A 27,017-nucleotide genomic window follows, 5' to 3' on the forward strand; every position below is an offset into this window, starting at 1 on the left:
GGGTCAAAGATATGAATGTGTTATTATGCACCTTATGTTGGCGTGTGCAAAGACCTTGACTAATTCTTCAGAAACCGCTGCAGTCTTTTTTTCAAGATTCAAGAAAACTTTATTCTAGTCTAGCAAAAGGTTGTCATTTAGAACCCTAGAGTGTGTAAGTTGTGTGTACCTGTAGCAGGTAGCGTCTCTTGTGTACTTCCTTGATGTCTTCGTAGGCAAAACTGCTGGCGGTTCTCTTCAGCTGGCTCTGGCCCTGCCGCGCACCACGGGGGATGATGGCCTCATGCAAGCTACACACACACACACACACACACACACACACACACACACACACACACACACACACACACACACACACACACACACACACACACACACACACACACACACACACACACACACACACACAAAGTTACAAGTCTATCTACTTTGTGTTACTACTACTAAGGTCACCTAGTGGGGGGTTAGGGTCTATGTCTAGGGTCTATATTTGGGGGTTAGGGTCTATGTCTAGGGTCTATATTTGGGGGCTAGGGTCTATGTCTAGGGTCTATACTCAGGGGTTAGGGTCTATGTCTAGGGTCTATACTCAGGGGTTAGGGTCTATGTCTAGGGTCTATACTCAGGGGTTAGGGTCTCTGTCTAGGGTCTATACTCAGGGGTTAGGGTCTATGTCTAGGGTCTATACTCAGGGGTTAGGGTCTATGTCTAGGGTCTATACTCAGGGGTTAGGGTCTATGTCTAGGGTCTATACTCAGGGGTTAGGGTCCGTGTCTAGGGTCTACGTACTTGGGGGGCAGGGTGTCTATGTCCCTGATCTCCCTGGAGACGGTCATGGTGTATCCGTCGATCACGTAGAAGTGTTCCTTCCCAAACAGCAGCAGGCCCTCGCTAGTGTCGAGGCCCTGGACCCGCGCGGACCGGTACATGTGCTGGATCTAGAGGTATTTAAACACATAGGAGTTAGTATGTTGAGAACACACTACAGTTAATTACATATATACAAGTATCCAATACATTTGTAAGGAGTTGTTTATGTAATAATTATTTTAAAGGGCACCAATTGCTATTCTATAGCAATACATTTACACAACATGAGCTGTTTTTTTACAATCTGATGCCGGTTTGTAATTTACAAATTATTGAATAAAGTCTTCAGGTGATTGTTTTTTATAACAAGAGGTAATCTTCTAAGTGAGTCCCAGACAAAGGGTTGTGTTATGACAGTGTAGTAGTAGTTCTCTCCGTCTCTCCCTCCGAAGGCCGTACCTTCTCTCCCTCCTCGAGGAGGCGCAGCAGGGAGGTGTCGTCGGTCCTCTCCTCCTCCTCAGGTCCTCCTGCCTCCAGCAGCTGCTCCTGGGTCAGGTCCTGGCTGTCCTCGTCTCCCCCGTCTGCCGTGGAGCGAGACCGCTTCAGAGGAGCCTTGACCAGACCTGTTCAGACCAGGAACATCAGGGTTACAACTGGTTTATGACCCGTCCAGATGAGTAACATCTGGTAAAAACTGGTTATGACCTGCTGTTAGCTAAAGGTTTAAACTGGTGTATTACCTGCTCAAGCCAGTGGCAACAGGTTAAAACAATCCTCGACTAGACTTGCTCAGACCATTTGGTAAAAGGTTAAGGCTGGTTCATGAGAAACCATAACTTGAAACATATGGACACAAACCTGATTTGTTGAACCCAAGGTCTTTTGTGTCATGAAGACCCCATAAAATAAGCCCTCCAGACACTTTTTTCGTTGATAATCGACAATAGAAATTGTCCGCGAATGCCCGGAGCAATGTAACAGCGCAACTGTCACAAGTCGATTACCGGCTACCGTAAATATTATAATAAAGGCACCAACAAATTTAACTTAACAATCTCCCATCTTGATACTTGTCTTTTTAAAATTTGTTGGCACCTCTATTATATTGTTTACGGTAGCCGGTAATCGACATGTGATTTCTTTCTGGAAACATGGAACTACCGGTAAGGCACAGACTTGGAAAACAGTAATTTTTAATAAACTCCCAGTACGCTAACTAAGTTGTTGATGCTTTGTTTTATGGGGACCCTAGTAATGCTACAACAGAGGTTTGGTGCTATTTTGAGTAATATTAGTGGTACATTTATTTTTGATTTGGAAGCGTTCACACTGCCCCTAGCCTAGCCAATAACATGGAAGCCATTTGGGCTGTTACATTGCTCCGGGCATTCACGGGCAAGCTCTATACTCGATTATCAACTAAATAATATCTGGAGGGCTTATTTTATGGGTCTTCATGCCGAAAAAGACCCTGGGTTAAATTTACACTTTAAGGTGATAGATGTTTGTCCTGACCTTTGACCCTGGCGATGGTGTCCTCTCCGTGCTCGGGCTCTGTGTGGTTGGTTTCCCCGGGGGCGCTGGGCTCCAGGGAGTGCTGGTACATGCCCGGGTTTCCAGACAGCAGCCTCATGTAGTACTCCTTACTGTCCGCACTGATGGCACGCCGGTACCGCTGGGGCTTCTGAATCTACACATACGGTGTTAAAGATCCCATATAATGCTTTTTTAGGGTTAATAATTGCATTCGGGGGTACTACTAGGGTAACATGCCTGCATGTTACAAAAACCCCTTATTATTCTCAGACTGTTAATTTCTACAACACCTATCATGTCGCTTTAAGGCCCCCCTTCCGAGCAGCCCAGTCTGCTGTGATTGGTCAGCACGCCCACTCTGTTCTGATTAGTCGAACGCTTTGCGAATTTGTCTGTAAATAACCAATCCCGAGAAGTTGTAAACATTTCGGTAGCCGGGAAGCAGGGCTTCTGCACTTCAGAACCGCCCACTGCACAGTCTCTTACGAAAGTAAAGTTTGAGCGCAAACGGGCTGTTTCACACACTTATTGAGGGACGTTCTCGATGGGGACGGGGTCGGGGTAAGGTTGTGTTAAGTACCTGAGTAGAGTTGGGGGGGGGGGTTGGGGACAGTACCTGTGTGGAGTTGGGGGGGTTGGGCTCCGGCTCCGGGACGAAGGGGTAGTGAATGTAGAACATGTCGTTGCGGACCATCTTCTTCCTCATGCGGCAGGGCCCCTCCGTCATCTCCAGGACAAACTTGTCGAGGTGGGAGCCGATGGGCGGGCCCCAGAGACCACGCTCTCTAAGCAGCTCGTACTCGATGCCAGCCCACTCCTCCGTCACGTACTTCAGACAGGTCTGCTGTCGCTGGAAGGAGAGGAATAGCGCTACATTCAAAACACACCTTCTTCTGTTTGAGGGCCTTCAATCTGGCCTAGCCCCCTCACCCCAAAACGTGCTATCTACATTTTACATTACATATACATTTAGGGCATTTAACAGAGGCTTTTATCCAAAGCGACTTAAAATAAGTACATTTGTCACAAGAAGGAGAAACTAAATATCGCTGTCGGTACAGTAAGGATGTTCTTAGAACCACTTACAATGGCTAGGTTAACCCATTCCCCGGATACAACAAAGATAGCTAGGATAAAGTGCTGCACAAGTAGCACGTAGGACGTACGACATACAATTAGTCTATCTACACTTTATATAATTGTCAAGATAAATATATATATAGTTTATAATGTTTTAGGATAGCTAGGTCAAGATCAGCCACACTACATTCCTCTTTTCAAACAAATCCCCCTCCGGAGGAGGTGGATGCTACATCTAATACAGATCGCCTCGTTGTCTAGATAGAATCTCTTGCAGAAGTCTTGTTAAGTCACATACCAAGCGACCAGCAACCATGGGTTGCTGGTCGTCAACCAATAGAAAGCAAGGGGGGTGTCGCATGTTAATGTTGTGAATCTAGATATAACCTCAATATTTATCTTGTGCCTTAACAGGGGCTCTGAGTAGTGTGTTACCTCCTGATGCTCCTAGAGCTGGATGTTTGTGTAGTGTTTGTAGTGTTTAATGCATGTGTGTGTAGTGTTTATAGTCCGTGGTGTACAAGTATGCAGGGTGTGTGTGCAGTGTGTAGTGTGTTAACTCCTGATGCTACTAGTACTGGGTGTGCGTGAGTAGTGTTTATAGTGTGTAACGTGTATTTAGTGTGTGTGTGTCGTGTATATAGTGTGTAGTATTTGGGTAGTGTATAGTGTGTCTGTAGTGTGTAGTGTAGTGTGTAATATGTGTTACCTCCTGATGCTCCTTAAACTGTATGGACAGCAGGTCTCTCACCACGGCGATGTGGGTAAACATCCACTGGAAGGTTTCCTGGTGACACAACAACACACATAAATACCAACAACGTGTTTGTGTGTGTGTGTGTGTGTGTGTGTGTGTGTGTGTGTGTGTGTGTGTGTGTGTGTGTGTGTGTGTGTGTGTGTGTGTGTGTGTGTGTGTGTGTGTGTGTGTGTGTGTGTACCTGGGCAGACAGCTGGTTCTTGTTGAGGCTGGGGTCTTTCTTGTGGCGACGGACCCCAGTGAGTTTCGAAAGACCGAACCCACTGCTGACCCTCGACAGCTTTGATTGGCTGGCCGGAGTCACGGCCTCGCCTCGACCAATCAGCTTCTTCTCTTGGGCTGAGTGAGAGAAACAACTTAATGTAATACACGTCATCTTTTTTGGGAACAAAATACATGACACATGATGCATTGACAACTCAACCAGTGTGTGCGTCGATAGTGTGTCTTTATCTGTGTGCATGGTATGCATGGAGTGTATGCATGTGTGAGTGTCCCCTCACCCAGTTGGTTCTGCCAGCTCCTGAGGGCCAGCTCCTCCAGGGCGGGCCGGGCGGTGGACACGTCCACGTGGCCCCGGTCATTGGAGGGCAGGGACACCTTGAAGATGTCCTCCAGCATGCTTCGCTTACTGTGCATCAGCTCGGTCCACACACGGGCCACCGCCTTCAGGAGCAGCTGGCGGCCTGACACACACACACACACACACACACACACACACACACACACACACACACACACACACACACACACACACACACACACACACACACACACACACACACACACACACACACACACACACACACACACACACGTGAGGCCTGGTGAAATGCTTAATGGCACCAAACAAACACCTGTGTCCTGCTGTGTGCGAGAGCTACCTTCGCTGACTTCCTGGTTACTGCTTGCGTCTGATTGGTTCTCAGCCGGCATCATCACATGCCAGGTGGTCATGCGAGCTTCTGCCTCCAGACCGAAACCATCCACACCGCTAAACACAGACACACACATACATATGTATGTACCAATTCATGTGCAAGCGTGTATGTATGTATGTGTGTTTGTGTGTGTGTGTAATAAAGTATATACGTGCATGTGTGTTTGCTTGTGTTACCTGCCGGTATGCAGACAGATGAAGCAATGAGCTAGGCAGGCTATAAACTCCTGGTCGTGGTTGCCGGGCCCCAGCACCAGGTTCCGGTTGACTGTGAGCACCCTGAGGGCGTCCAGCAGGGCCACCTGCTGGGCCACGGTCTTGTGAGGCCTGCAGAGCTGGAACAGCACGGTGCGGTTCAGACTGTGGTACACCGAGTCCAGAGACACGCCCTGCGACCGCCGCTTGGACTGATGAGAGGGGGAGGGAGAGGTGCATAACTATCATCCTCCAACACCAAACAACCAGTTTAAAATGAAAAGCCTTTTAAAAATGCCTTCTCTGGCCCCCTTCTGTTAGACAATTTTGTAATTTAGAGGGAGGGCTACATTCGTGTTCATTAGTGTCAGTGTGTTTATAGAGCAAAGAGTTCCCCCCGAACTATATTTACCTGGGCTATAAAGAGTTACCTCTGCTAGAAAGATCTACCTGTGCTATAAAGAGTTACCTTGGCTATAAAGAGTTACCTGTGCTATGAAGAGATACCTGTGCTATAAAGAGTAACCTGTCCTAAAAGAGCTACATCTTCTATAAATAGTTATCTGTCCTATAAAGAGCTACAGCTTCTATACAGTTACCTGTGCGATAAAGAGTTACCCGTTTTATAAAGAGTTACTTATGCTATAAAAAGTGACCTGTTTTATGAATAGTTACCTGTCCTATAAAGAGCTACCTGTACTATAAAGAGTTACCTGTCCTACAAAGAGTTACCTGTGCTATAAAGAGTTACCTGTTTTATAAAGAGTTTCCTGTGCTATAAGAGTTACCTGTTTTATGAATAGTTACCCGTGCTATAAATAGCTACCTGTGCTTTAAAGAGTTACCTGTTTTATAAATAGTGACCTGTGCTATAGAGTTACCTGTTTTATAAAGAGTTACCTGTGCTATAAAGAGCTACCTGTGCTATAAAGAGCTACCTGTGCTCTAGTTACCTCTGCTATAAAGAGCTACCTGTGCTCTAGTTACCTGTCCTATAAGGAGATACTAGTGATATAAAGAGTTGGCCGTGCTCTAGTTACCTGTGCTATAAAGAGTTGGCCGTGCTCTAGTTACCTGTGCTATAAAGAGTTGGCCGTGCTCTAGTTACCTGTGCTATAAAGAGTTGGCCGTGCTCTAGCTACCTGTGCTATAAAGAGTTACCACTGCTATAAAGAGTGACCTGTGCTATAAAGAGTAACCTGTGCTCTAGTTACCTGTCCTATGAGCTGCACTATAAAGTCCACCACCAGCTTGGAGTCCTTGTTGAAGATGCCCTGCCACAGCTTGTCCACCACACGCTGGCTGAAGTAGAAGATGTTGTGGACCAGCGTCTGGTAGCTGCCGCCACTACTGACGGCCAGGGAGGAGTCCTCACCTGGTCGGAAGAGGAGAAGGAGGAGTTATGCTCCTGAACCTACGGACTTCAGTGGGGGTTTCATTCCGTCTGCGCACGGCACCTTCTCAACGATGATCAATAATCTTCCTCCCACTCAGGGTGAAAATGGTAGGTCTTAGCTCGTTTCCCCTCAGCCATGCCAACGTTTAGGAGTGTGTAACCACTGTTGACGGCTTTCAACTGCTGTTAACAGCACATGCGCTACCGCGCGTATATGTCCCGCGCAAATTTAATTTTATTAAAAAAAAGAAAAAAGAAAAAAAAAAAATTCTTCACCCCTCGCGATCGACTTGGGATCTGTCGGCGATCTACTGGTAGACCGCGATCGACTGGTTGGGCACCCCTGATATAGAATGTCATTATTGGCAAAGTTTTGAAGCAGAAGATATGAATTTGTAAAAAAAATAAAGCCTACACCGCAGTCATGCATTGCTGTGATGGCATAAAGTAGTATTTTAGTCAATCTGGCTGGCTTGAATTGCTGGGGTGACCCCTGCATTTGAACAATGTGTTAGAAGTTTAGTTAGAAGTGCTGAGCAGCAAAGCGCTGCTTGTGAGGTGTACATTTTCATTATCAAATCTATATTAGCATTAATAATAATAACTGTAGTAATGTTTTACCGAGGAGTAGGTCAGCTGCCAGCAGGTGGTCCATGACTCCATCCAGGATGAACGACTGGAATTCCTTCTGCTGGGTCCTGGTGGAACGCTCCGGAGACGCCTGTCAGGGAGATCCACAATGCTCAGAACCCATCCTCACACCATCAGAACACCAGGTGACGATAGACCACAGCTCAGAACCTCACACACAGATCTTTTGCCGTCTTTCAAATCACTCCGCAAGTAGTCCGGTAACTTATCAACCCCAGCGTACTCGGTTGCTAAGCGCCGTCAACGTCATTGGTTGACTATTTCTCTGCTGATCAACACTACGAATACTGGTAACAAATAAATTTCACAAAGTTTTGGCAAGTAGCCGTGTAATAGGAGGGATGATGGCTCTCAAACCAGCCCAAAAAAATGCAACAAAGCCTTTTTGCTTCTGCGTATAAAGAATCTTAAATATTAATAACTCAATAACACATTAATAACACTTTATACATGCAGTACGGACGTTATGTTACTAGTAATAATACTAATAATCACTAAGTGAACCACTGCTAATTCCTGGATGGGAAACACATTAAGCTCACAAGAACTGAAAGTTCACACCTTGTGGAGTGAACTTTCTTAGAGTCAACAAAACAAAAGTTACAGCAAACAGGGAAATCTTAACTGTAATGTGAAACTAAGTGCAAGACAACTGCTGCAGTTCAATGTTTCCATCCCAGGAGAACGATCTAGTATCTTCAGGGCCTTGCTGTACTACAAATGTAATGTCCTAAAGCGTTGACCCTTCTCCAGTAGGGTGAGCGCCTCACCTCCAGCAGCAGGTCCAGTACAGGGGTCTGCTTGGTGGCCGGGGTGGTGCACAGGTTGTCCATGATCAGCACCCTCATGAAGTCAAAAACGTACTTCTTGGCGGGGTGGTTGGTCAGGTAGGTCTTCGATCCCACATTGCAGTACTCAGACTGGCTCCGGTTCATCCCAGAGTCTCCGGCAAAGCCCTTGAACTCCTCTGTAGGAGACCCCGTCTCGTCGTCTAGATCACTCACCTGAATGGAGTGAAATAACACGTGTTGCTGCATCTAGAAACGGTATTCTGCATGGCAGGGTGGATAATCAACTCCAAACAACTCCATCTGCAACTTTAGTACCGTAATTTAGTTTTTTCATCTAGAAGAATAACACACGACAACACACATGAAATGGTACCGGCTTGCAACCTATATCTGCTTCGAAACTCAAACAAAACAAAACCATGACCCCCCCAGATATAACCCTGCATTGACCTTAATGTTGCAACATTAAAGGTTGGGTATGGGATTTGTGAAACGCCAGCAGATTTTGAAAATACACAACTCAAATGGTCCTACCCCCTCTCCTTCAACGCTGACTCTGACTCCACCCATTCCAAGTTGGACGCGCATCCCGCACGAGCGCGAACACAGATGCGCGAGAGTGAGCCAGGCTAGCTAGGTTGGAGTTTAGGGTTGTCTTCTAGTGCTAGGTCCAAATGTGGATTAGCTATTTAGCTAGCTCCATTAGCTACCGCAGGATAACAACAAACAGAAGCTTGCTCTGGGTCACGAGCTTTGAGTACGTGCACGTGCACGAAGGGGTCACTCGCGGGGAGCGGGGGAGGGGGAGTGCAGTACGACCGTTTGATTGACGTACTTACTGTCCAATGCAACTCGGTGGCTCTGGAAATCATTGGCTGGAGTTTTTCGAGCCCTGCCCGTTCCACAGATGATTGACTTGTTTAATTGTCATGTCAGTACTTCTAACTCAGTGGCTGTAAGTGGGTTATGATAAGGATTTTTATTTTCAAAAAGTAATATTGCAAAAATGGCCAAAAAAGCGAATTCCATACCCAACCTTTAAGATTCTTTTTAAAGTTTGTGTCTGATGTTGAGGGTTAGTGGTTAGGGGACAGGTGTAAGGGGGCCTTTCATTCAGGACATCTTGCAAACTCATCATCTCAGAGTACGGTCTTAAGTTGTGTTAGTGTTAGGTTTAGAGGTTGTGGTTAGGTTAGAGTTAAGGATTCACTTTTTGATTGAGGTAATGTTTTTAACCTACCATCTCTGAGTAGGGTCTGATGGAGAGGGCTAGGGGTTAGGGGTCTAGTGTAAATTAGCCCCATCATAGTAATGTCTGACGGCAAGAGTTAGGTCTAGGGGTAAGCGTCAGGGTTTGAGTTTAAACATACCCTCTCGGAGTAGGGTCTGAAGTTGAGTTATGGCTAGGGGTTAGCGTTAGGGTTTTAGTGTAAACATACCATCTCAGAGTAGGGTCTGATGTTGAAGGGGAAGACGCTGGCTGCCAGAGCACACAGGAACTCTGAGCTGTGCCACATGGGTGTGAGGTCAGGCACGTTGTGGTACATGTACCTGAAGAACTGCATGAGGGTGATGGGGTATTCCCTGAGCCAAGACCCCTCCTCAGACTGCCAGGGCTGGAGAGACACACGCAAACAGGAGGATTTAGCTAGCCAGAAATGAGGTGTCAGATTAAATAATATATAAGCATATATTATACACATTTATAAACCTAGATACATAAACACACGTGTGTGTGTGTGTGTGTGTGTGTGTGTGTGTGTGTGTGTGTGTGTGTGTGTGTGTGTGTGTGTGTGTGTGTGTGTGTGTGTGTGTGTGTGTGTGTGTGTGTGTGTGTGTGTGTGTGTGTGGGCGTGCCAGTGGAGGCTTCTCCAGTGAGGAGGTAGGAAGATCCTCCTTAACATTGTTGAGAATAAAAAATGTAGATGTAATGTAAAATGTTGGTTAACCAAGCTGTCTGAAAGGGTGGTGTAAACGTGGAACAACAAACGCCGTTATTCTGAAATCACTTAAAAAATATCCCGTTTGGCATGACCAGGTCACTGATATCTTTGCAACGCAAACAGCGAGGAGTCCCTCAATCTTAATTGGCTTAACACCATGACCAACATTCTGAAACATCCAATAACAACTTTAGTGTCACATACTTATGCCACCATACTCCACTAACAGTGCAGGCAGGCCAATGGTGACCAAGCACGAAGTCCTTCCTCCCTCACTTTAAAAACCACCAGCCGCCACTGGTGGGTGAGTGAGTGAGTGAGTGAGTGAGTGAGTGAGTGAGTGAGTGAGTGAGTGAGTGAGTGAGTGAGTGAGTGTACCAGGTTCAGCATGCTACGCAGCATGGCCAGCAGCAGGAAGGCTGCCTCGGTGCAGACGTTCTGCAGAGAACCCACATGGGCCGCCCCGCTGGACGCAGGGACCCCGAAGATAAAGGTCCAGATGGAGTCCAGGTCAAACTGAGGAGAACACAATAACACACACTGTGAATAGAGGTCAGATCATACACACTAATACAGGGTATAACCCATCATACACGATACCACATGTCTGAATCCGGCTTAAAACTGAGGACACACAAAGATCGTAGCAGAGTGAAGGGCTGTACTGACTTGTGCCTGGAGGCTGTCAGGCATCTCAGTAACAGGCTGCTGCAGGAAAAGGGCCATCAGTAGGAAGTAGATCTCGGGGACGTTGGTGTGTTTTGGCAGCAGAGCCTGCAGGACCGGAAAGCCGGAGAAGTGACAGGCGTCTCGGTTGATCTCTCGCAGCGTTGAGCGCCCACCAGCACTCCTGCCCACGTTGAAACCTGGAGGAAGCAATGGGGACTTAGCATTAGGCTGGCCCAAATACCAGACCAATATCTTAATGTTCAGTGAAGAAAAGATAAAGAAAAGTTCATTCATAATGCGTATCTTCCCTGCCTGTAAACGCAGCATCCGGAGACCACTACCGCAGAATCACGTTTTTAACAATTTATCATTTTCTAAAGTGGTTCAATTGGTTAAAGGTCCCATAGCATGCTGCTTTATGGATGTTTTTTATATAGTTTTTAAGGGGACACTAATACAGTATTTGAAGATGTTCAAGAAATTCAGCCTTGGTGCAGAATTACAGCCACTACGAGCCAGACCCACAATGAGCTTTCCACAAATGACGTTTTTTAGAGGTGGGTCAAGGTGGAAGTTGGGGGTTTGGCCCTGAGCAGCTTGCGGCCACGGTACCATAGTGTTTACAGTGGATGTATTGCAATGGCTCGGATTCATAATATCATCCGGAACTTTTGGCCGTGTTCTGCAAATATTCTAGAACACTCCGGGGGCTCCGGCGGGAGTTCTGGAGCTCTATATCTAAATAATATAATATTGGATCAGATATCTATATAATATAATATATATTATCACGGCCAAAAGCTGTGTGCGCCTCCGGAGGATGTTATGGATTATGAATCTCAAACGACTGCGTTGGGTTCTCCGACGTCTCTGGTTCTTCCACTTCCACATCAATCTGAAGTACAGACTGAACCAGGACATGGAGGAGAAGGGGATTGATGCCACTTGCGGACAACACTTGCGTCACAGTGTGTGTATTTACACACACACATGTGGCGCTCGCACGGTCGTAGCTCATTTGCGGGCCATATTCTCTGGGCCGCAAAAAAAGCAGAGAAAGGGGAGGTAACCTGGCCCCATACAGACTGGCGAAGTCACGCCCCTTACGGTAGAGCCCATGGGACCTATGAGATCGAAAAATATGAATGGATTTCAATGGAGAGAAAGTAATTATCTTCTGGTCCCAGTCTTTATATGCCCCGGATTACACATGTTTTTTGTGGATTTAAATGATAATTTTCCATGTCAAGAGTTTGACCGTTTATTGTGCAATTGTTCAGTGAAAGGCTGTAGAGAAAACATAATGAGAAAGACTGCACGTCTTGTATGTGACGTCACGCTCTCTGCGACTAGCGTGGACATGACCAACAATCTCCCCATCGGCATGACTGAAACTCTCCACATGCCCCGACTTGTAATGACTTTCACCTCTTTCGATGCTTTTATCCTCCCCTTGGAAAAAAGCAGTGAAGTGGAGCAGAAAGATCGCCATGTCTGCACCGGAGTTCCAAGTGAGGGGGGTGACGTATATCATTCTTGCGAAAGCAGCGACGAGCTGTAGTTCACAAAGCGGCCTCACACAGAACCTAATATTATCAAACTTCTTCGTGAATTTTTTTAGTTTTCTTTGCATGAAAACTTATAATTTAAATCCACAAACAACATACATGTAATCCAGGGCATATAAAGACTGGGAACCAGAAAATAATTACTTTCTCTCCATTGAAACCCATTCATATTTTTCGATCTCATAGGTCCCAGGGGCTCTACCGGAAGGGGCATGACTTCGCCACGATGACATATGGGGCCAAATTCCATGTCGGCGCGCCTGAGCTTGGTTTTTTCAAAAGCGGAGCATAGGCAGGCTAACGGTACTCATATTATTGTTAGAAGATCTCATAAAGTGAAATTTTCATGCCATGGGACCTTTAACCAAATGTGTTACTTTAAGAATACAAAATAGCAAAACAACAATATCACTTTAGTGGCTTTGGGATCTACTCCTCAGTCCGGGTTTGCCGTGTTCTTTTGGAAAAAGTCTGCCGAATCAGGATCGCTTTAACTTACTTTATTTGGTAATGTTTTTGACTAGTCTCTATGAAGCAAAAGGAGGGGAATTGTATGAGCATGCGTGGAGATACACTTAGTAGGGCATCTGAAGGATGCGTTACCTGGAGCGTTCTAGCCCCCTGGGCTATGTGTTGTGACTTATCTACTGGGCAGGCGTTGACTCAGTTATGTGCTCTGATTGGCTAAGCATGGTGCTGAACTCCCGCCCCCCTGGATACCCATACGTGTCTTTATGCTGTCCCTTGTGGATATGTGTTGGCATTGCAACTTTGTTTGTGGCTATGTGCGGGAATTACACTTGTTCTTGTGGCCTTGAGCGTCTGGGTCTCTCGAACATCTTGACTGCTCATATCTCTAGAATTGACACATGATGAATGGCCTCCTTTATGAGCTGGACGCCTCCCTAGGCTCCGGATCCCTCCTTAGCATGGGAAAGAAGCCACTTCTAATTGGCAAGGGCATATGTGGCCTTGGTATGAATATGTGAATTATGTTACGGGTTCGACTTGGTTAAGGCAGAGTTTCAGAACACCCACATTTTCCACACGATAATCACAAAGCAAAAATATGGTTTGAAATTGTTAACGGCAGCGCTATTTACCCGGGGATAAATCACAAAGGCGCGTATTTGAATGTGTTCATAAAACAACACAAAGCTAATATCCAAATACTGAATTGAGATTGGAATACTTACGTGAAGAACAAACATCAGAATATTCTAATATTCCGGCTCAGCCCTACTTAGTGTTAGCTGACATTAGTGCTCGACAATTTGCTAGCATTAGCTTAATAGCACCACAAAGGGCCTGAGGCTAGAGTGACTCAGTGGCACCTATTCTGAGCCACTAAGAACTATTCAGAGACAATCTGCTGCTGTCCTTACAGTTCGGATTTAATGTTCAGTGTTTACATATGGACAGCTACAGAGAGCAGTAGAAAACGACCCACACTTGGTTTACTCTTTAAATGGGGGATATCATGCTTTTACTACTTTTCCCTTTGCTCTAAAGTGTTAAATGACATGTACGTATACATGCTTTACGTCTGCTAAACTAGAAAAATCTAAATCTGAGCCAGGGGGAGTATTCTCTCCCTCCGAGAACTCCCCTCGATAAGTGTTGAAACAGCTCGCTTGCCCTCAATCTTTAATTCCGTAACAGTGTGACGTTCAGACTGTGCAGTGGGCGGTGCTGAAGTGCAGAAGTCCCGCTTCCCGGCTACCCGCAATGTTTACAACTTCCCTGGGGTGTAAATTTGCTGATACACGCATTTTTCTTACCAGTGTCTGCTCAAAGCGCTTTACCCAACATTCACACATTCACCACACATTCACACACCAACGGCGGAGTCAGCCATGCAAGGCGACAGCCAACTCAACCGAAGCAGTCAGGGAGAGGTGTCTTCCTCAGGGACACCTCGACACTCAGCTAGGAGGTAGGGCTGGGCGATATACTGGTAGTAAAATGTGAGCAGTTGGTTACAAAAAAAAGAATAATGGCTCTGTTATTTGGAGTTATTTCGGGTTTAGGATTCAAGACGAACAGCAAAACAGCAAAAAAAAAGGTGGAAACACTACAAATCTCTTAAGTCACCTGCAGCAGAACCAGCGACTGCTGTATGAAGACTGGCCAAAGGTTCGCAGTCGCAGAATGTCTCTCTCCCGTAGCAAAGCTTGTTGCAAGCTTCATTAATCAGTGCCGTGCCTTATGACCGTAAAAGTAAGAAGTAGCGCGATATAACTAATTTGGTGGCATTCCATATTGCAAAGGACACAGTCCCTATAGCCGTGGTCGAGAAAAAGGGTTTCATCAATATGTTGAAAGCAATTGACCCACGGTACCGATTTCCCAGCTGTGATCATTTTGCTAGGGAGGTTCTGCCAGAGATGTAAGCTACGTGCAGATAAAACTTAGCAGAAAGCTAAAGTCACGCATCTCGCAGCTGGCTAGGAGGAGGGTGCTCTCTGAAGTCCAGCAACAGCCTGGCCTCCAAACTCATCAGCTCATTACAGAATCTGCCACACGTTGGGGATCAAGGCAGCTGATGATCGAAAGAATCCTGGAAGGATAGGTGGCAATCACCAAGTTCCTCTCCTCTGACAAAAAGAGCCGGCACCTATCGTCACATGGCAGGACATTGAGGTACTGGAGATGGTCTAGAAGGCTCTAAAACCCCTCCAGGAGTTCACGGACGCTTTGTCAGGGGAGGACTATGTGACCCTTTTCTATGTCAGACCTGTCCTTCATCTGGTGACACTGAGCTGTGCAGGTCAATAAAGTCCACCCTTGTGGACTACCTTACTGATAAGTACTCTGATCCAGCCACAAGTGACCTCTTGGACATGGCCACATTTGTGGAGCCACGCTTCAAAGAAGCATACATTCCAAGAGACAGGGTTGACGCCTTGAAACAAAAAGTTGTTGTGAAGGCAAAGTCTCTTTTAGCTGAAGGCCGTCAGCCTGACCCAGCTGTGCACACTCTGTCTGAGCCCGCAGACCAAGCAGTCTCAATGGCACCACACGCAGCAAAGAAGAAAAAGTCACTAGCCAGCTTCTTCAAACGAAGCACAGTGACCACACATTGACACAGCAGGAGAGAATCGGAAATGATCTTTCAAGCTACTTGCCGTCAGCTAGGATTGAGAGTGATACAGATCCTCTTAAATGGTGGCGGGAATATGAAGCGCTTAGCAAGGTAGCAAATAAGTATCTTTTAGTACCAGCAACCAGTTCTCCTTCGGAGCGAGTTTTCAGCTGAAGTGGTGACATTGTAAGCTGTTAGAGGGCATCCCTGAAGCCTGAAACATTTGACAGGCTTGTTTTCCTAGCACAGAACCTGTAAGAAATATACAAGTTTACATAGGAAGACTTGTCTTCTCCTCTCACCAAGCACGGTGCCGATCTTGTTGGTGAGGACTGAGTCGGTGTGGTCCAGCCAGCCGCCCCCACACAGGCCCTCCTTGAAGCGGTGCAGGATGTTGTTGTGGGACAGCAGCACCACCAGAATCCACAGGGCCGCCGTCACCGTGCTGGAGTGCACATGCTCCTCCAGGAACATCAGCAGCCAATCAAAGCCCAGCGTCCGCACCACCTCGTCACACGCCCTGCAGGTGGCGACAGAGACAACTTTACCTGGAGTATCATCATTCATTCATAGGATGTATTAATAATGTTATTATTTTTTATGTAATATTCTATAATATAATGGGTTTTATTTTGTGTATATATATATATATGATATATTATAGTATTGTTTTCAATGATTATGCTCATGATCAAATAATTATAGAGGTATATAGATAATTATATATGGCTATAGTAATATCTAATATCTATTTAGAAGTATCTTACTGGGGGTTGATGGTGGCCTTGTCTTTAGATGTGAAGAGAAGTCTCAGCAGGATGTCCAGCAGTCGGTTCCTCAGAAGGATCAGGTTGGCTGACAGCAGTCCTCCAAAGTCCTCGTCATTGCCTGAACACCCCAGAAGAAGAATGCTATCCCAGTGAGGCAACCATCATCATCCTCCTTATCATCATCATGAACCGGCTTCAGCCTTAACACCTGGCTTGTTCAAACTAATTATGTTAGGGATAGGGTAAGCTGAAGATGTTACCTCCGTCAATCTTCTCCTCGTTGCTGATCTCCATGACAACAAACTTCTCACACACAGCAAACGTCGGCAGGGTGGAGGAGATGAACTGGCCGAACCTATGAGAGCAGAATGGTTTGAAAAACATTTAATCTCCATGCATCTTCTGATCTCTGGCTCTCATCTCATCTCTTACAACTGATAATATCTCATCGATCTCTCTCTCATCTCAGCTATATTCAATAGAATATTATCTCATCTATATCTATATCATCTCATCTATATTACATCTGATACTATCTCACCTATATCTCTCTCATCTCAGCTATATTAAAGATCCCATGGCATGAAAATTTCACTTTCTGAGGTTTTCTAACATTAATATGAATTCTCCTAACCTACCTATGCTCCCCCCAGTAGCTAGAAATTTTGTTGGGTGTAAAACAAGCACTAGGCATTCTGCTCTGCCTTTGAAAAAACAAAGCTCAGACACGCAGTTTTGGAATTTTCCCCCGTATGTCGTAACAAGGGGAGATGCCACCTCCCCTTTCTCTGCCTTGCCAGCCCAGAGAATTTGGCCCGCCAATGAGACAATGAGCTACGACCGTGCAAGCGCCACAGGTGTGTGATTTCAGACACTGTAACGCAAGTGTTGTACACTTCTTTGTTATTTCGATAACCGTTCTGCTGTTGATGTTATGGCGCATAACACGTCGGTTCTTTGACGTCTCTGGTATTTCCACAACAATACTGTAGTTGGGGTTATCTCAGCCATGGTTGAGAAGGAATTGGGGGAGAGGAACTTTGGCCTTGACTCCCTGAAGTACATGAACTGCGACATGGAGGAGAAAGGAATTGTTGCCCGCGATTGTCTCCCACCGGGGCCCTGCTGCCTGCAGCCGCGAGGCACCACCACCCAGCGGAGGGCAGCCAGCAGCGGGCAGCAGTCAGCACGCGGTTCAGTCTACTTCAGATTGATGTGGAACTGGAAGAACCAGAGATGTCGGAGAACCTGACGCAGTAGTTTGTGATTCATAATATCGTCTGGAGGCACACACAAATTCTGGCCGTGATAATATGTATTATATGATATAGATATCCATGTATTATATGATATTATTTAGTTATAGAGCTCCAGGACTGTAACGCAAGTGTTGTACACTACTTTGTTATTTTGATAACCGTTCTGCTGTTGGTATTATGGCGCATAACCCGTCGGACTCTCGTCTCTAGTATTTCCACAACAAGACTGGTAGTGGGGGATATCTCAGCCATGGTTGAGAAGGAACAATCGCGGGTAACAATCCCTTTCCCCTCAATGTCGTGGTTCAGTCTACTTCAGATTGATGTGGACGTGGAAGAACCAGAGACGTCGGAGAACACGACGCAGTTGCTTGAGATACATAATATCTTCTGGAGGCGAACACAGCTTTTGGTTGTGATAATCAATATTATATGATATATATATCTACGTATAATATGATTTTATTTAGATATAGAACTCCAGGACTCCCGCCGGAGCACCCGGAGTGTTCTAGAATATTTACAGAACACGGCCAAAGGCTGTGTGCGCCTCGCCATTGCGATACATCCACTGTAATGAGAGCGCATGGTACCGTGGCCGCAAGCTGCTCAGGGCTACACCCCCGCCCTCTTCCTTGACCCGCCTCTCTCCTCCTCATTTGCATTAAAGCTTCAGACACCAAAATGGCGCGTTTGGGAAAAGCTCAATGTGCAACTGGCTCGTAGTGGCTGTAAAATAATCAGCACCACGGCTGAATTTCTGGAACGTCTTCAAATACTGTGTTAGGGGCCACTAATATCTATATTAAAGCATCCATAAAGTAGCATGCCATGGGACCTTTAATCTAATATTATCTCATCTATATCCCCCTCATGTCATCTATAATACATCTGATATTATCTCATCTAAATCTCTCTCATCTCATCTATATTAATCTAATTTTATCTCATCTATATCTCCCTCATCTATATTACATCTGATATTATCTTATCTCATCTAAATTACATCTGATCTTATCATATCTCTCTCATCCATATACATCTGATTCTATGTCACCTATATTTCTCTTAACTCGATCTCTTATCTCAGCTATATAGCTCATCTCACTAAATCTCCTTGTAATCGCTCATCTCCTATATAGCTCTCATTGCATCTCTTTTCATCTTTCATATCTTCTGTTCAGAATGTACAGCAAAGGTGTATATTTATTAGGGATGCAATGATACACGGTAGCTTCTCGTGCCATTCTGTATGCCCCTACGGTTCAATACGCACACGTCAGCCGCAGCATTTTTCTATAATTTCCAAAACATATTTTTTGCACTGCAGACAAGTCTACATGCACGTTGTACATTCAGATCCACAGAACATCTTGGGAGCATATCAGAATTTCCCTAGAGCCAATCAGCGCACTGTATTCAAATACCAGCAGGAGAAGAGAGGGGAAAGTGAGTGCAAGTGAGACAGTGAGAAGTAGATTTGAAGAACCACCGCCCTCTTTCAAATAAGTAGTGTTGGAACATTTTGGATTCATCTATGCCATACGATGACGAACGTCTTCTAGGATCTTCAGGACTAACTTCACAGAGCTACAGCCCTTGACCAAAGGCTTAAATCCCTGCCTATCCTAGTTGAAGCATGTTGTGAGAGTTTACAAGGATCCAATCAAAGAAATTGTGGAGCATGAACATTAGTTATGTTATCTTCTTTCAAATAATTGTTCATGATGTTTTTTTATTATTTTTTCAATCGTGTTAAAATAAATAATAAATATGTTTTTTATGATACATTTGTAACTTAAACGTAATAATCATAACAATATGTTTGCCATTTCCCTGCTGTTTCAAGCAGTGCAAGCAGGGCCATCCACATAGGAAAGAAACCAGCCTCATTATCCCTCCACAAAAGAAGCTCTTCAGAGTTATCTGGGGAGCGTATCAAAGTAGAGGAGCAGAACAATCCCTTTTCCAAAATGTTTAAGGAGGTCCCCTCATACAAATGAAGGAAAATATATCTCATTCAGGGTACCAACTTGATGCTGCACTTTTTTATTTGTACATTTTGTATTGCGTATACAAGTATGTACCCTGTTCATTCAAAATAGCAACACTTAATAGAAATTTTCATTGACGTTTTTCTCCCCTTTATTTGATACAGTAGAGACAGAAACCAGGTCTAGTCACTCATGCTGTATGTATAGCAGGGCTCAACGCTAAGTCAATTTTCACTGGCCCCAAATATATATATATTTTTTTATTAGTGGCAATCAAATAACGACAAAGATTCAGGTAAATTGTTATATTTTATCAACATATTATCAGCTTTGTGATCACCAAGTTTGCCTCCGCGTTTTGTTTAGTAAAAAGAACCGGCAAGGCACCGGAGGACGGGTTATCAGCAGCCCGCTTAGCTGCCATGCAAGCAAGATGCTGCTTGCTCTTATCGTGACACTCAAGCTTTCTGAAAGAAGTTCCTTTAAAAAACAAACCGCTTTTATCCGCCGTTGACGGGAACTTAAGGCAAACCTTGCAGAACATAGTTGGTGATTCCTCCGCATCCTTGAGTATAGCCCAGGGGAACTTCCAGGATGCTTGAAAAGTTTGCTTACGCTTGAGCTCGGACGCAACCATCTCCTAGTTCTTCATCAACTGACTGCGGTGTGCCCGCTACCTGCCGGGAGTCTCGCAATCTCGATTTTGAATGGCCGAAGCCACATTCAAATAAAATCAAATAGCACACCAAGCTTTACAAGCATTATCCGACGAGGGCAAGGAGAGGGGGCAACTTTATTGATGATCGTTATTGGGTTTTTTTTGCTTCGAGTCCTCCACTTGCCCGAACGGGCAAGCGGGTGGTCATAGTTAATTGCCCGACGTGGCGTTTTACTTGCCCCGGGACGTCGGGCAATCCTTATTGTTGAGCCCTGTATATGTATGCATGTATGTATGTATGTATGTATGTATGTATGTATGTATGTATGTATGTATGTATGTATGTATGTATGTATGTATGTATGTATGTATGTATGTATGTGTGTGTGTGTGTGTGTGTGTGTGTGTGTATGTATATATATATATATATATATATATATATATATATATATATATATATATATATATATATATATATATATACACACACACACACACACACACACACACACACACATATATATATATACACAGACAGACAGACAGACAGACAGACAGACAGACAGACAGACATGTACCTGAGCAGGTCGTAGGGGTGGGGGAAGCCCTGCAGCAGGAGGCTGAGAACCTGGCCGATGGCTCCCACGGTGGGCTGGGAGAGAGACGTGTCCCTCAGGGTCAGCAGGAGTCTGGGGATCAGCTGGAACTCACGCAGCAGTTTAGCGTTCTTCACTGCCTCGCTGTGGAGCACAACACACAACAGCTCAGTCAAAGATAAGTCCTTGGGGACTCACCAGGTAGAGCAAGAAGAATGAAAAGGCCTGGCCCAGACACAAATGGTCCATCTAATCCTGGATTCTTTAGCGGCAACACACTAGATCAAGATCATGGCCAACATTATTTTCTGCAGGATTTCTTACCTGGATTCAGTAAGCAGCTCTATGAAGTGCTCAAAGAGGGACAGGTGGAGTTCATAGGGCGCGTGGAGCCACACCTGAGGACACACCAGAACACCTCATCACAATCACACAGCAGCAGACCGCACCAACCAGCAGATCATCCATTGGACCCCAGTAACCAGTGCTTAATTTGAGGGGGAGCAAGGGGGAGCGCGCTCCGGAAGCTCTGACGTGCGCTCCGCCAGCTGGATCTTGTGTGTGTGTGTGTGTGTGTGTGTGTGTGTGTGTGTGTGTGTGTGTGTGTGTGTGGCTAATACTGTGTGCATGTGTGTGTTTTGTTCAGATGTGCAGCAAGAGAGGTTGGACTTGGAGTGACGCGAGTCGGTTGAGTGATGTGTGATAAATCTGCGAGGAGTTAGCGAAAGTAGTGAACTTTATTATTATTATGGTTTTTGTGGTATTCTGGTATTGTTCTGGTTAATAATATGTATCTATTTGTCAACGTGGCCAAGTTGTCAAGCCAGATTGTTGTTCTAACTAGGCCTACTATAATCTATGAGGTACCCTATCTATTTGTTTACATCTTTTGATGCGACGGAGATCCATTTTCAAGGACTTGGTGTATTTTGTTGTGTTGAGAATACAATGACTCAATGACGCACCTGCGAGTGCATGACATATTCCTCAACTGTTAGTAAACAACGGTAAACTTTATAACGTGTGGCTGTGTGTCTCTCCAACCTAACATATGTTTACTATTTTTTCTGCGTACATCCCCATTCACGAGGCTTTAGTAGGCTAATTTCTTGCGATGTTGAACCCCCCCCCCCCCCCCCCCCCCGCCGTTTTTTTTCTACTCGTCCTCAGCGCTCCGGGAGCTCCCACTTGACAAATTAAGCACTGCCAGTAACCATGTTTCCTCTACGCGACTTACTCACAACTCTCAGCATCCTTCAGCACCAGGCTAACGGGCTACAGAATGTTAACTAGCCACAGAGTCCTTTGTAAGACTGCTGACACTCAAACAAGCTGACTAATCAAAAGATGCAGGATTAACGTCAGTATGTAGACTTTCACTAAACAGAAGTTCTGACCTCAAAGTCACAGAGCAGGTCCTGGAAGGCGGCGGAGTTGGGGATGATGGAGGTCTCGTGGCCGCTGTCCACGGTGCCCACCAGGGAGAAGGTCAGGTGCAGGATGTGACTGTTCAACAGCCAGCGCTTCCTCTTCAGCAGCATGGCCAGCAGCTGGTGAAAACAAGAACACCAAACACACTTATAGAGTATGCACTCACTGAAGAGTGACTTATTATATTGCAAACACCAAACACTGACTCCAATAGAGCCAGCACTCACAAAACACTGAATAGGGCTAGGTAAAAATATCGATTTATCAATGTACTGCAATTTATTTGTTCACGATTCAATTTGGATTACGATTTTTTTTTAATAGATTATTTCCATTAAAAAAATAAAAAAATAAATAAAAAAGAAGCATACTCGGTCATTGTAATCTAGAAGCGAGTATGCCTAAATGGACATGCCCTTTTACATTTGTCCATGTTATGATTATTACTTTTATGCTTCAAGTTTAGCTCTTAATTAACCATTTCATTGTGCTCAACGAGCACAATGAAATGGTTAATTAATTTTGAAATGGTTAATTCTAAATAAAATTGAGGTATTTTTGTCATCTGTAAGTATTATTGAATTGAAATCAAAGCAATTGGATCAATATCAAATCGAAATCTAATCGCATCAAGACATACAATTCTGAGTTACCTGGCTATACCCAGCCCTATGAATTACTATAGAGAAAGCACTCACAAAACACTGAATTACTATAGAGAAAGCACTCACAAAACACTGAATTAACATAGAGCAAGCACTCATAAACACTGACTTATTATATTGCAAACACTCAAACACTGACTTATAGAATGCCAGCACTCACCAAACACTGACTTATTGAGAGTGAAAACTGACTGATTCTAAAGTAGGAACCCACTATAATGATTTATTCTAGAGCAGTGATTCCCATCCCTATAATTATTCATTTCTTGAACCCCCTCATCTGAAAATAGTAAACATTAGATAAATACACAAGTGGCTGAGCAAAGAGTGCCAACGCCCTCTTGGCACTCCCCCCTATAAGATGATTAATGCAAGATGGCCATGGCCAGGTTGAGACATCGGAAGGATAAAGTCACCCTTGCAGCTTATGCTCCCAGTTCCCCCAATGTGTTTCACAATACAAAAAGGTAAACATACCATTGTATGCACAAAAGGACACTATATTTTTAATCAATAACAACTAGGGATCGACCGATACAGATTTTTTAGGGCCGATACGATACCGATATTTTTTCATCAGCCTTAGCCGATACTCCGATACGCCGATACCGATATTTAGAGCCGATATTTAGAGCCGATACTGCTTTTGCTCCCTCAATCATAAAAATTACACTGATAACAAATGTTACAAGTCTCAATTTAAAAAAAGGAACATTTATTGAACTTCAATATAAAAAACAATATTTAACAAATAGTAAAAACAGTTGAGGTAATACAAGTAAGAAAAATTAGATGAGCAATATTTAACAAATATTAAAAACAGGTGAGGTAGAACAAGTAAAAAAATAATAATAAAAAAAAAAAAAAGCGAAAAAATATCGGCGAAAATCAGCCGCGTATCGGCCGATACCGATACACATAAAAAACGCGAATATCGGCCGATAATATCGACCGACCGATATATCGGTCGATCCCTAATAACAACGCAATAGAGCTGTGCGAAGAGGACAAGAACTTAGATCACGATATGGTCATTTCATAGATCTTGGGCTGAGAGTTTTAGGAAGAAGGGTGGGGTGTTACAACTCGTGATCGACCGATATGTCGGCCGGCCAATATAATCTGCCGATATTTGCGTTATTTATGTGTATCGTATCGGCCGATAGATAAGACTCTTGCCGTATCCGGTCGGTAAAAAACCAACGCTTTTGGCCCGCCTACATTGATACATCGATGTGATTGATTAATGTTCTGGGCCAGGGGAGGCCCAGAATATACACAAGTATATTTCTCGTTCCCAGAGTGACTCGCTGAGCAAATTCAAATTCTGTTCTCATGAGAACTCTGGATTTCCAGGTTAGCATCGGCTCCAAATATCAGCCCAAGAAAATCGGTATCAGCGTATCAGTTAATGGCTAAGGCTGATGAAAAAAAGTCGGTATCGGCCCTAAAAAATTCATATCGGTCGATCCCTTGGTACAACCAATGGCAACTTTGTGATACTTTTTAGTATTGTTGTTGTGAATGAGCGCTATAATGAGTGGTGTTGTATAGGAAATGCGCCACACACCATTGGATTACTTGGCCTAACCCTCTCTCACACGGAAATCTGAATAAACCGCTGCTCAGGCGGAGCCCAAGACATCCACACACACCGTAGCGTTACACTGAGAAGCCCAACCTTCCAGGGACGCTGGAAGTAATTCACAGTTGGGGGGGCTGACAAACGTTCCGATGCCTAGTAATCATGTGATAAAGGCTGTAATGAGATGTCATCACAACCAACCTGTATTCAGTGGCGGTTCTAGGTCCAGTTACGCCCCGGGTAGCGATTGTTGAGGGGGGGGGGGGGGGGGGGGGGGGGGGGGGCTAGCTAGACCGTTAACACTTTAAACGGTCGTCATGCTGTGTTTGTGGTACTACATTTTGTGAATCAAATCATGCTTGTGACATTTATAGTCAAATATGTTGTTTGAGTTATACAAATAAAATCACAATAGTATAATAATAGTCTGATATATTTATGTCTTTATTTATTTATTTCCACGGGAGTTTTTGCATTTCACATTCAGCCTCTCGCCACCAGGGGGGGCTGCAGCCCCCCCAGCCCCCCCACTTCCAGCGTCCATGCAACCTTCTCTCGGTCACGATCAACAAAATCAACGGCTGTCCAGAACAAGCTTCACATATCCACACACTTAAGACTCTTTCAACCCGTGTGAGATTTGTTTTTGTTTCAAAAGGTTGCATCTCTTGACTCTTGTTCTGCCTCAGACTGTTGCAGACGTCCTTTCTGTTTCCCACTCCTCCATGTTTGTTTCTGTATTTGTCTCACATATGTTCTAAGAGTTTAGATTCTCTGCCCGAGCCTGAACCAGGCCCGACCCGACCCGCGGGCCGGGTCGAGTCGATATTTCCCACCACTATCCTCGGGCCGGGCCTGTGATCGAGCGTATGTGGTTTTTTTTTATTGTTTTTTTTTATCATTGCTTTATCAGCATAATCTGAGGAAAAATCTATGCCATAAACAGAAATATTATAGGCCTTTAGTACACAGGTCTTCTCAATGCCGTGGAACGCTCCGTTCACTTGCATAGATAGTCCGGTAACTTGTCAACCCCAGCGTCTTCGGTTGCTAAGCGACGTTAACGTCTTTGACAGACTATTTCTCTGCTGCTCAACACTATGAATGCTGGTAACGAATAAATAAGACACAAAAAAAGACACACCATGTGAAGTTATTTTTTCGTTTTTCCAAGTAGCCGGGTAATAAGCTGTATGTATAGAACGTCGCCGGTCATTATCGAAAATAAGCCCCTTCAGGGCGAAGCAAGACACCTCCGCTGCGCGTCCGTGTCCTGTTCGCCCTGTCTGGGCTTATTTTCCCGATAATGACCGGCGTTCAATAGATTATCCCTTACATATATATCAGAGTAGGCCTAAGTAACAAATGTGTACAAAGTTACAGATGTATTAAAAAAAATGTTGGGTTGAAATCGGGCTCGGGCTCATAATTACAGTTAATGTGTCGGGCCGGGCCGGGCTCGGACAGAACGTGCACGGGCTCGGGTCGGGCTTGATTTTCTGGGCCCGATCTAAGCTCTAATGTGTACTGAACGTAAAGCAGGCTCTGAATGATGTAACATTTCGGCCCTAAGTAGAATAACGGTTATAACGATAGGAATAGAAAAAATATATATATATACAGTATAATCGATATATATAATCAAATCCCAGAGCCCTACAATTAATAATACTACAATATTTAGAATATATTTATTTTAAACGATCCTCCACATAATTAGTACCTCAAAGGTTAAAAAACACAGTTTGAGTATTACCCAGGAGAACACCATGACTAATTCTAGGGCAAGGAGGACCCACCAAACACTAAGACTTATTGTAGGGCAAGGACCCACCAAATACCATGACTTATTGTAAGGCAAGGACCCACCAAACACTAAGACTTATTGTAGGGCAAGGACCCAACACCATGACTGATTGTAGGGCAAGGACCCACCAAACACTACGACTTATTGTAGGGCAAGGACCCACCAAACACCATGAATTATTGTAGGGCAAGGACCCACCAAACACCATGAATTATTGTAGGGCAAGGACCCACCAAACACCATGAATTATTGTAGGGCAAGGACCCACCAAACACCATGACTTATTCTAAAGCCATAAATAGACCTATAGCCCGGACTTGAGAACAAGGATTTAAAGGAGACATATTATGGTGTTTTCCCAACAAGCAAACTTATAAACAAAACAACAAGCACGCCACACAAACTTGTTGGGGCAAGCAAGGATACGGAGCGGGTGAAAAACTCCTTAAAAGTGTGTGTGTGTTTGTGTGTCACTCTGTTCGAGCCTGCTGCACGAGAGATCAATGTTGTCATTAGCTGTTACGTCTTTCTGACCAATCGCAGTTCAAGGCCCACCTGGGCTGTACCACTTTGGGAGGGGCCGCTCAGTTACTCCCCTCTAGACAAAATCGACTTGGTTGCGACGTTGACAGTTTGTTGAGTGAGTGGGAGGTTGCGGCTGCCGGACGGCGCTGCAATGAACTTTTCTAAACGAAATATTGTTATCCCGCAGTAATCAGCCCAACGGGAATTCTCCCGACTCTCCCGATTACCACTCCGCCACCGCGTGCGTGTGTGCGATTAATCGCGAGTTAACTTTGGCATTAATGCGATTAATCGCGATTAAATATT

The 27,017-nt window shown here is 44.8% G+C and overlaps 1 protein-coding gene across 2 annotated transcripts in view; it reads right to left on the reverse strand.

Annotated features, from left to right (window-relative positions):
* Nucleotides 1-27,017, reverse strand: part of wdfy3 (WD repeat and FYVE domain containing 3) — an 81,192-nt gene that overhangs the window by 25,489 nt on the left and 28,686 nt on the right. For both annotated transcript variants that reach the window (XM_030357860.1, XM_030357859.1), the window contains 22 exons: nucleotides 22,096-22,248; nucleotides 21,023-21,096; nucleotides 20,681-20,842; nucleotides 16,452-16,546; nucleotides 16,189-16,309; nucleotides 15,724-15,941; nucleotides 10,769-10,965; nucleotides 10,478-10,615; nucleotides 9,596-9,772; nucleotides 8,136-8,369; nucleotides 7,336-7,435; nucleotides 6,533-6,693; nucleotides 5,301-5,530; nucleotides 5,068-5,177; nucleotides 4,687-4,869; nucleotides 4,365-4,522; nucleotides 4,136-4,213; nucleotides 2,963-3,196; nucleotides 2,326-2,500; nucleotides 1,270-1,433; nucleotides 790-938; nucleotides 170-290 (listed from right to left, as the gene is read on the reverse strand). In XM_030357860.1, coding sequence (XP_030213720.1) covers nucleotides 170-290; nucleotides 790-938; nucleotides 1,270-1,433; nucleotides 2,326-2,500; nucleotides 2,963-3,196; nucleotides 4,136-4,213; nucleotides 4,365-4,522; nucleotides 4,687-4,869; nucleotides 5,068-5,177; nucleotides 5,301-5,530; nucleotides 6,533-6,693; nucleotides 7,336-7,435; nucleotides 8,136-8,369; nucleotides 9,596-9,772; nucleotides 10,478-10,615; nucleotides 10,769-10,965; nucleotides 15,724-15,941; nucleotides 16,189-16,309; nucleotides 16,452-16,546; nucleotides 20,681-20,842; nucleotides 21,023-21,096; nucleotides 22,096-22,248 — 3,432 coding nt within the window. The remainder of the gene's footprint in view (nucleotides 1-169; nucleotides 291-789; nucleotides 939-1,269; nucleotides 1,434-2,325; nucleotides 2,501-2,962; nucleotides 3,197-4,135; nucleotides 4,214-4,364; nucleotides 4,523-4,686; nucleotides 4,870-5,067; nucleotides 5,178-5,300; nucleotides 5,531-6,532; nucleotides 6,694-7,335; nucleotides 7,436-8,135; nucleotides 8,370-9,595; nucleotides 9,773-10,477; nucleotides 10,616-10,768; nucleotides 10,966-15,723; nucleotides 15,942-16,188; nucleotides 16,310-16,451; nucleotides 16,547-20,680; nucleotides 20,843-21,022; nucleotides 21,097-22,095; nucleotides 22,249-27,017) is intronic.

This window comes from Gadus morhua, chromosome 6 (genome assembly GCF_902167405.1).
Source record: "Gadus morhua chromosome 6, gadMor3.0, whole genome shotgun sequence".
Taxonomy (NCBI): domain Eukaryota; kingdom Metazoa; phylum Chordata; class Actinopteri; order Gadiformes; family Gadidae; genus Gadus; species Gadus morhua.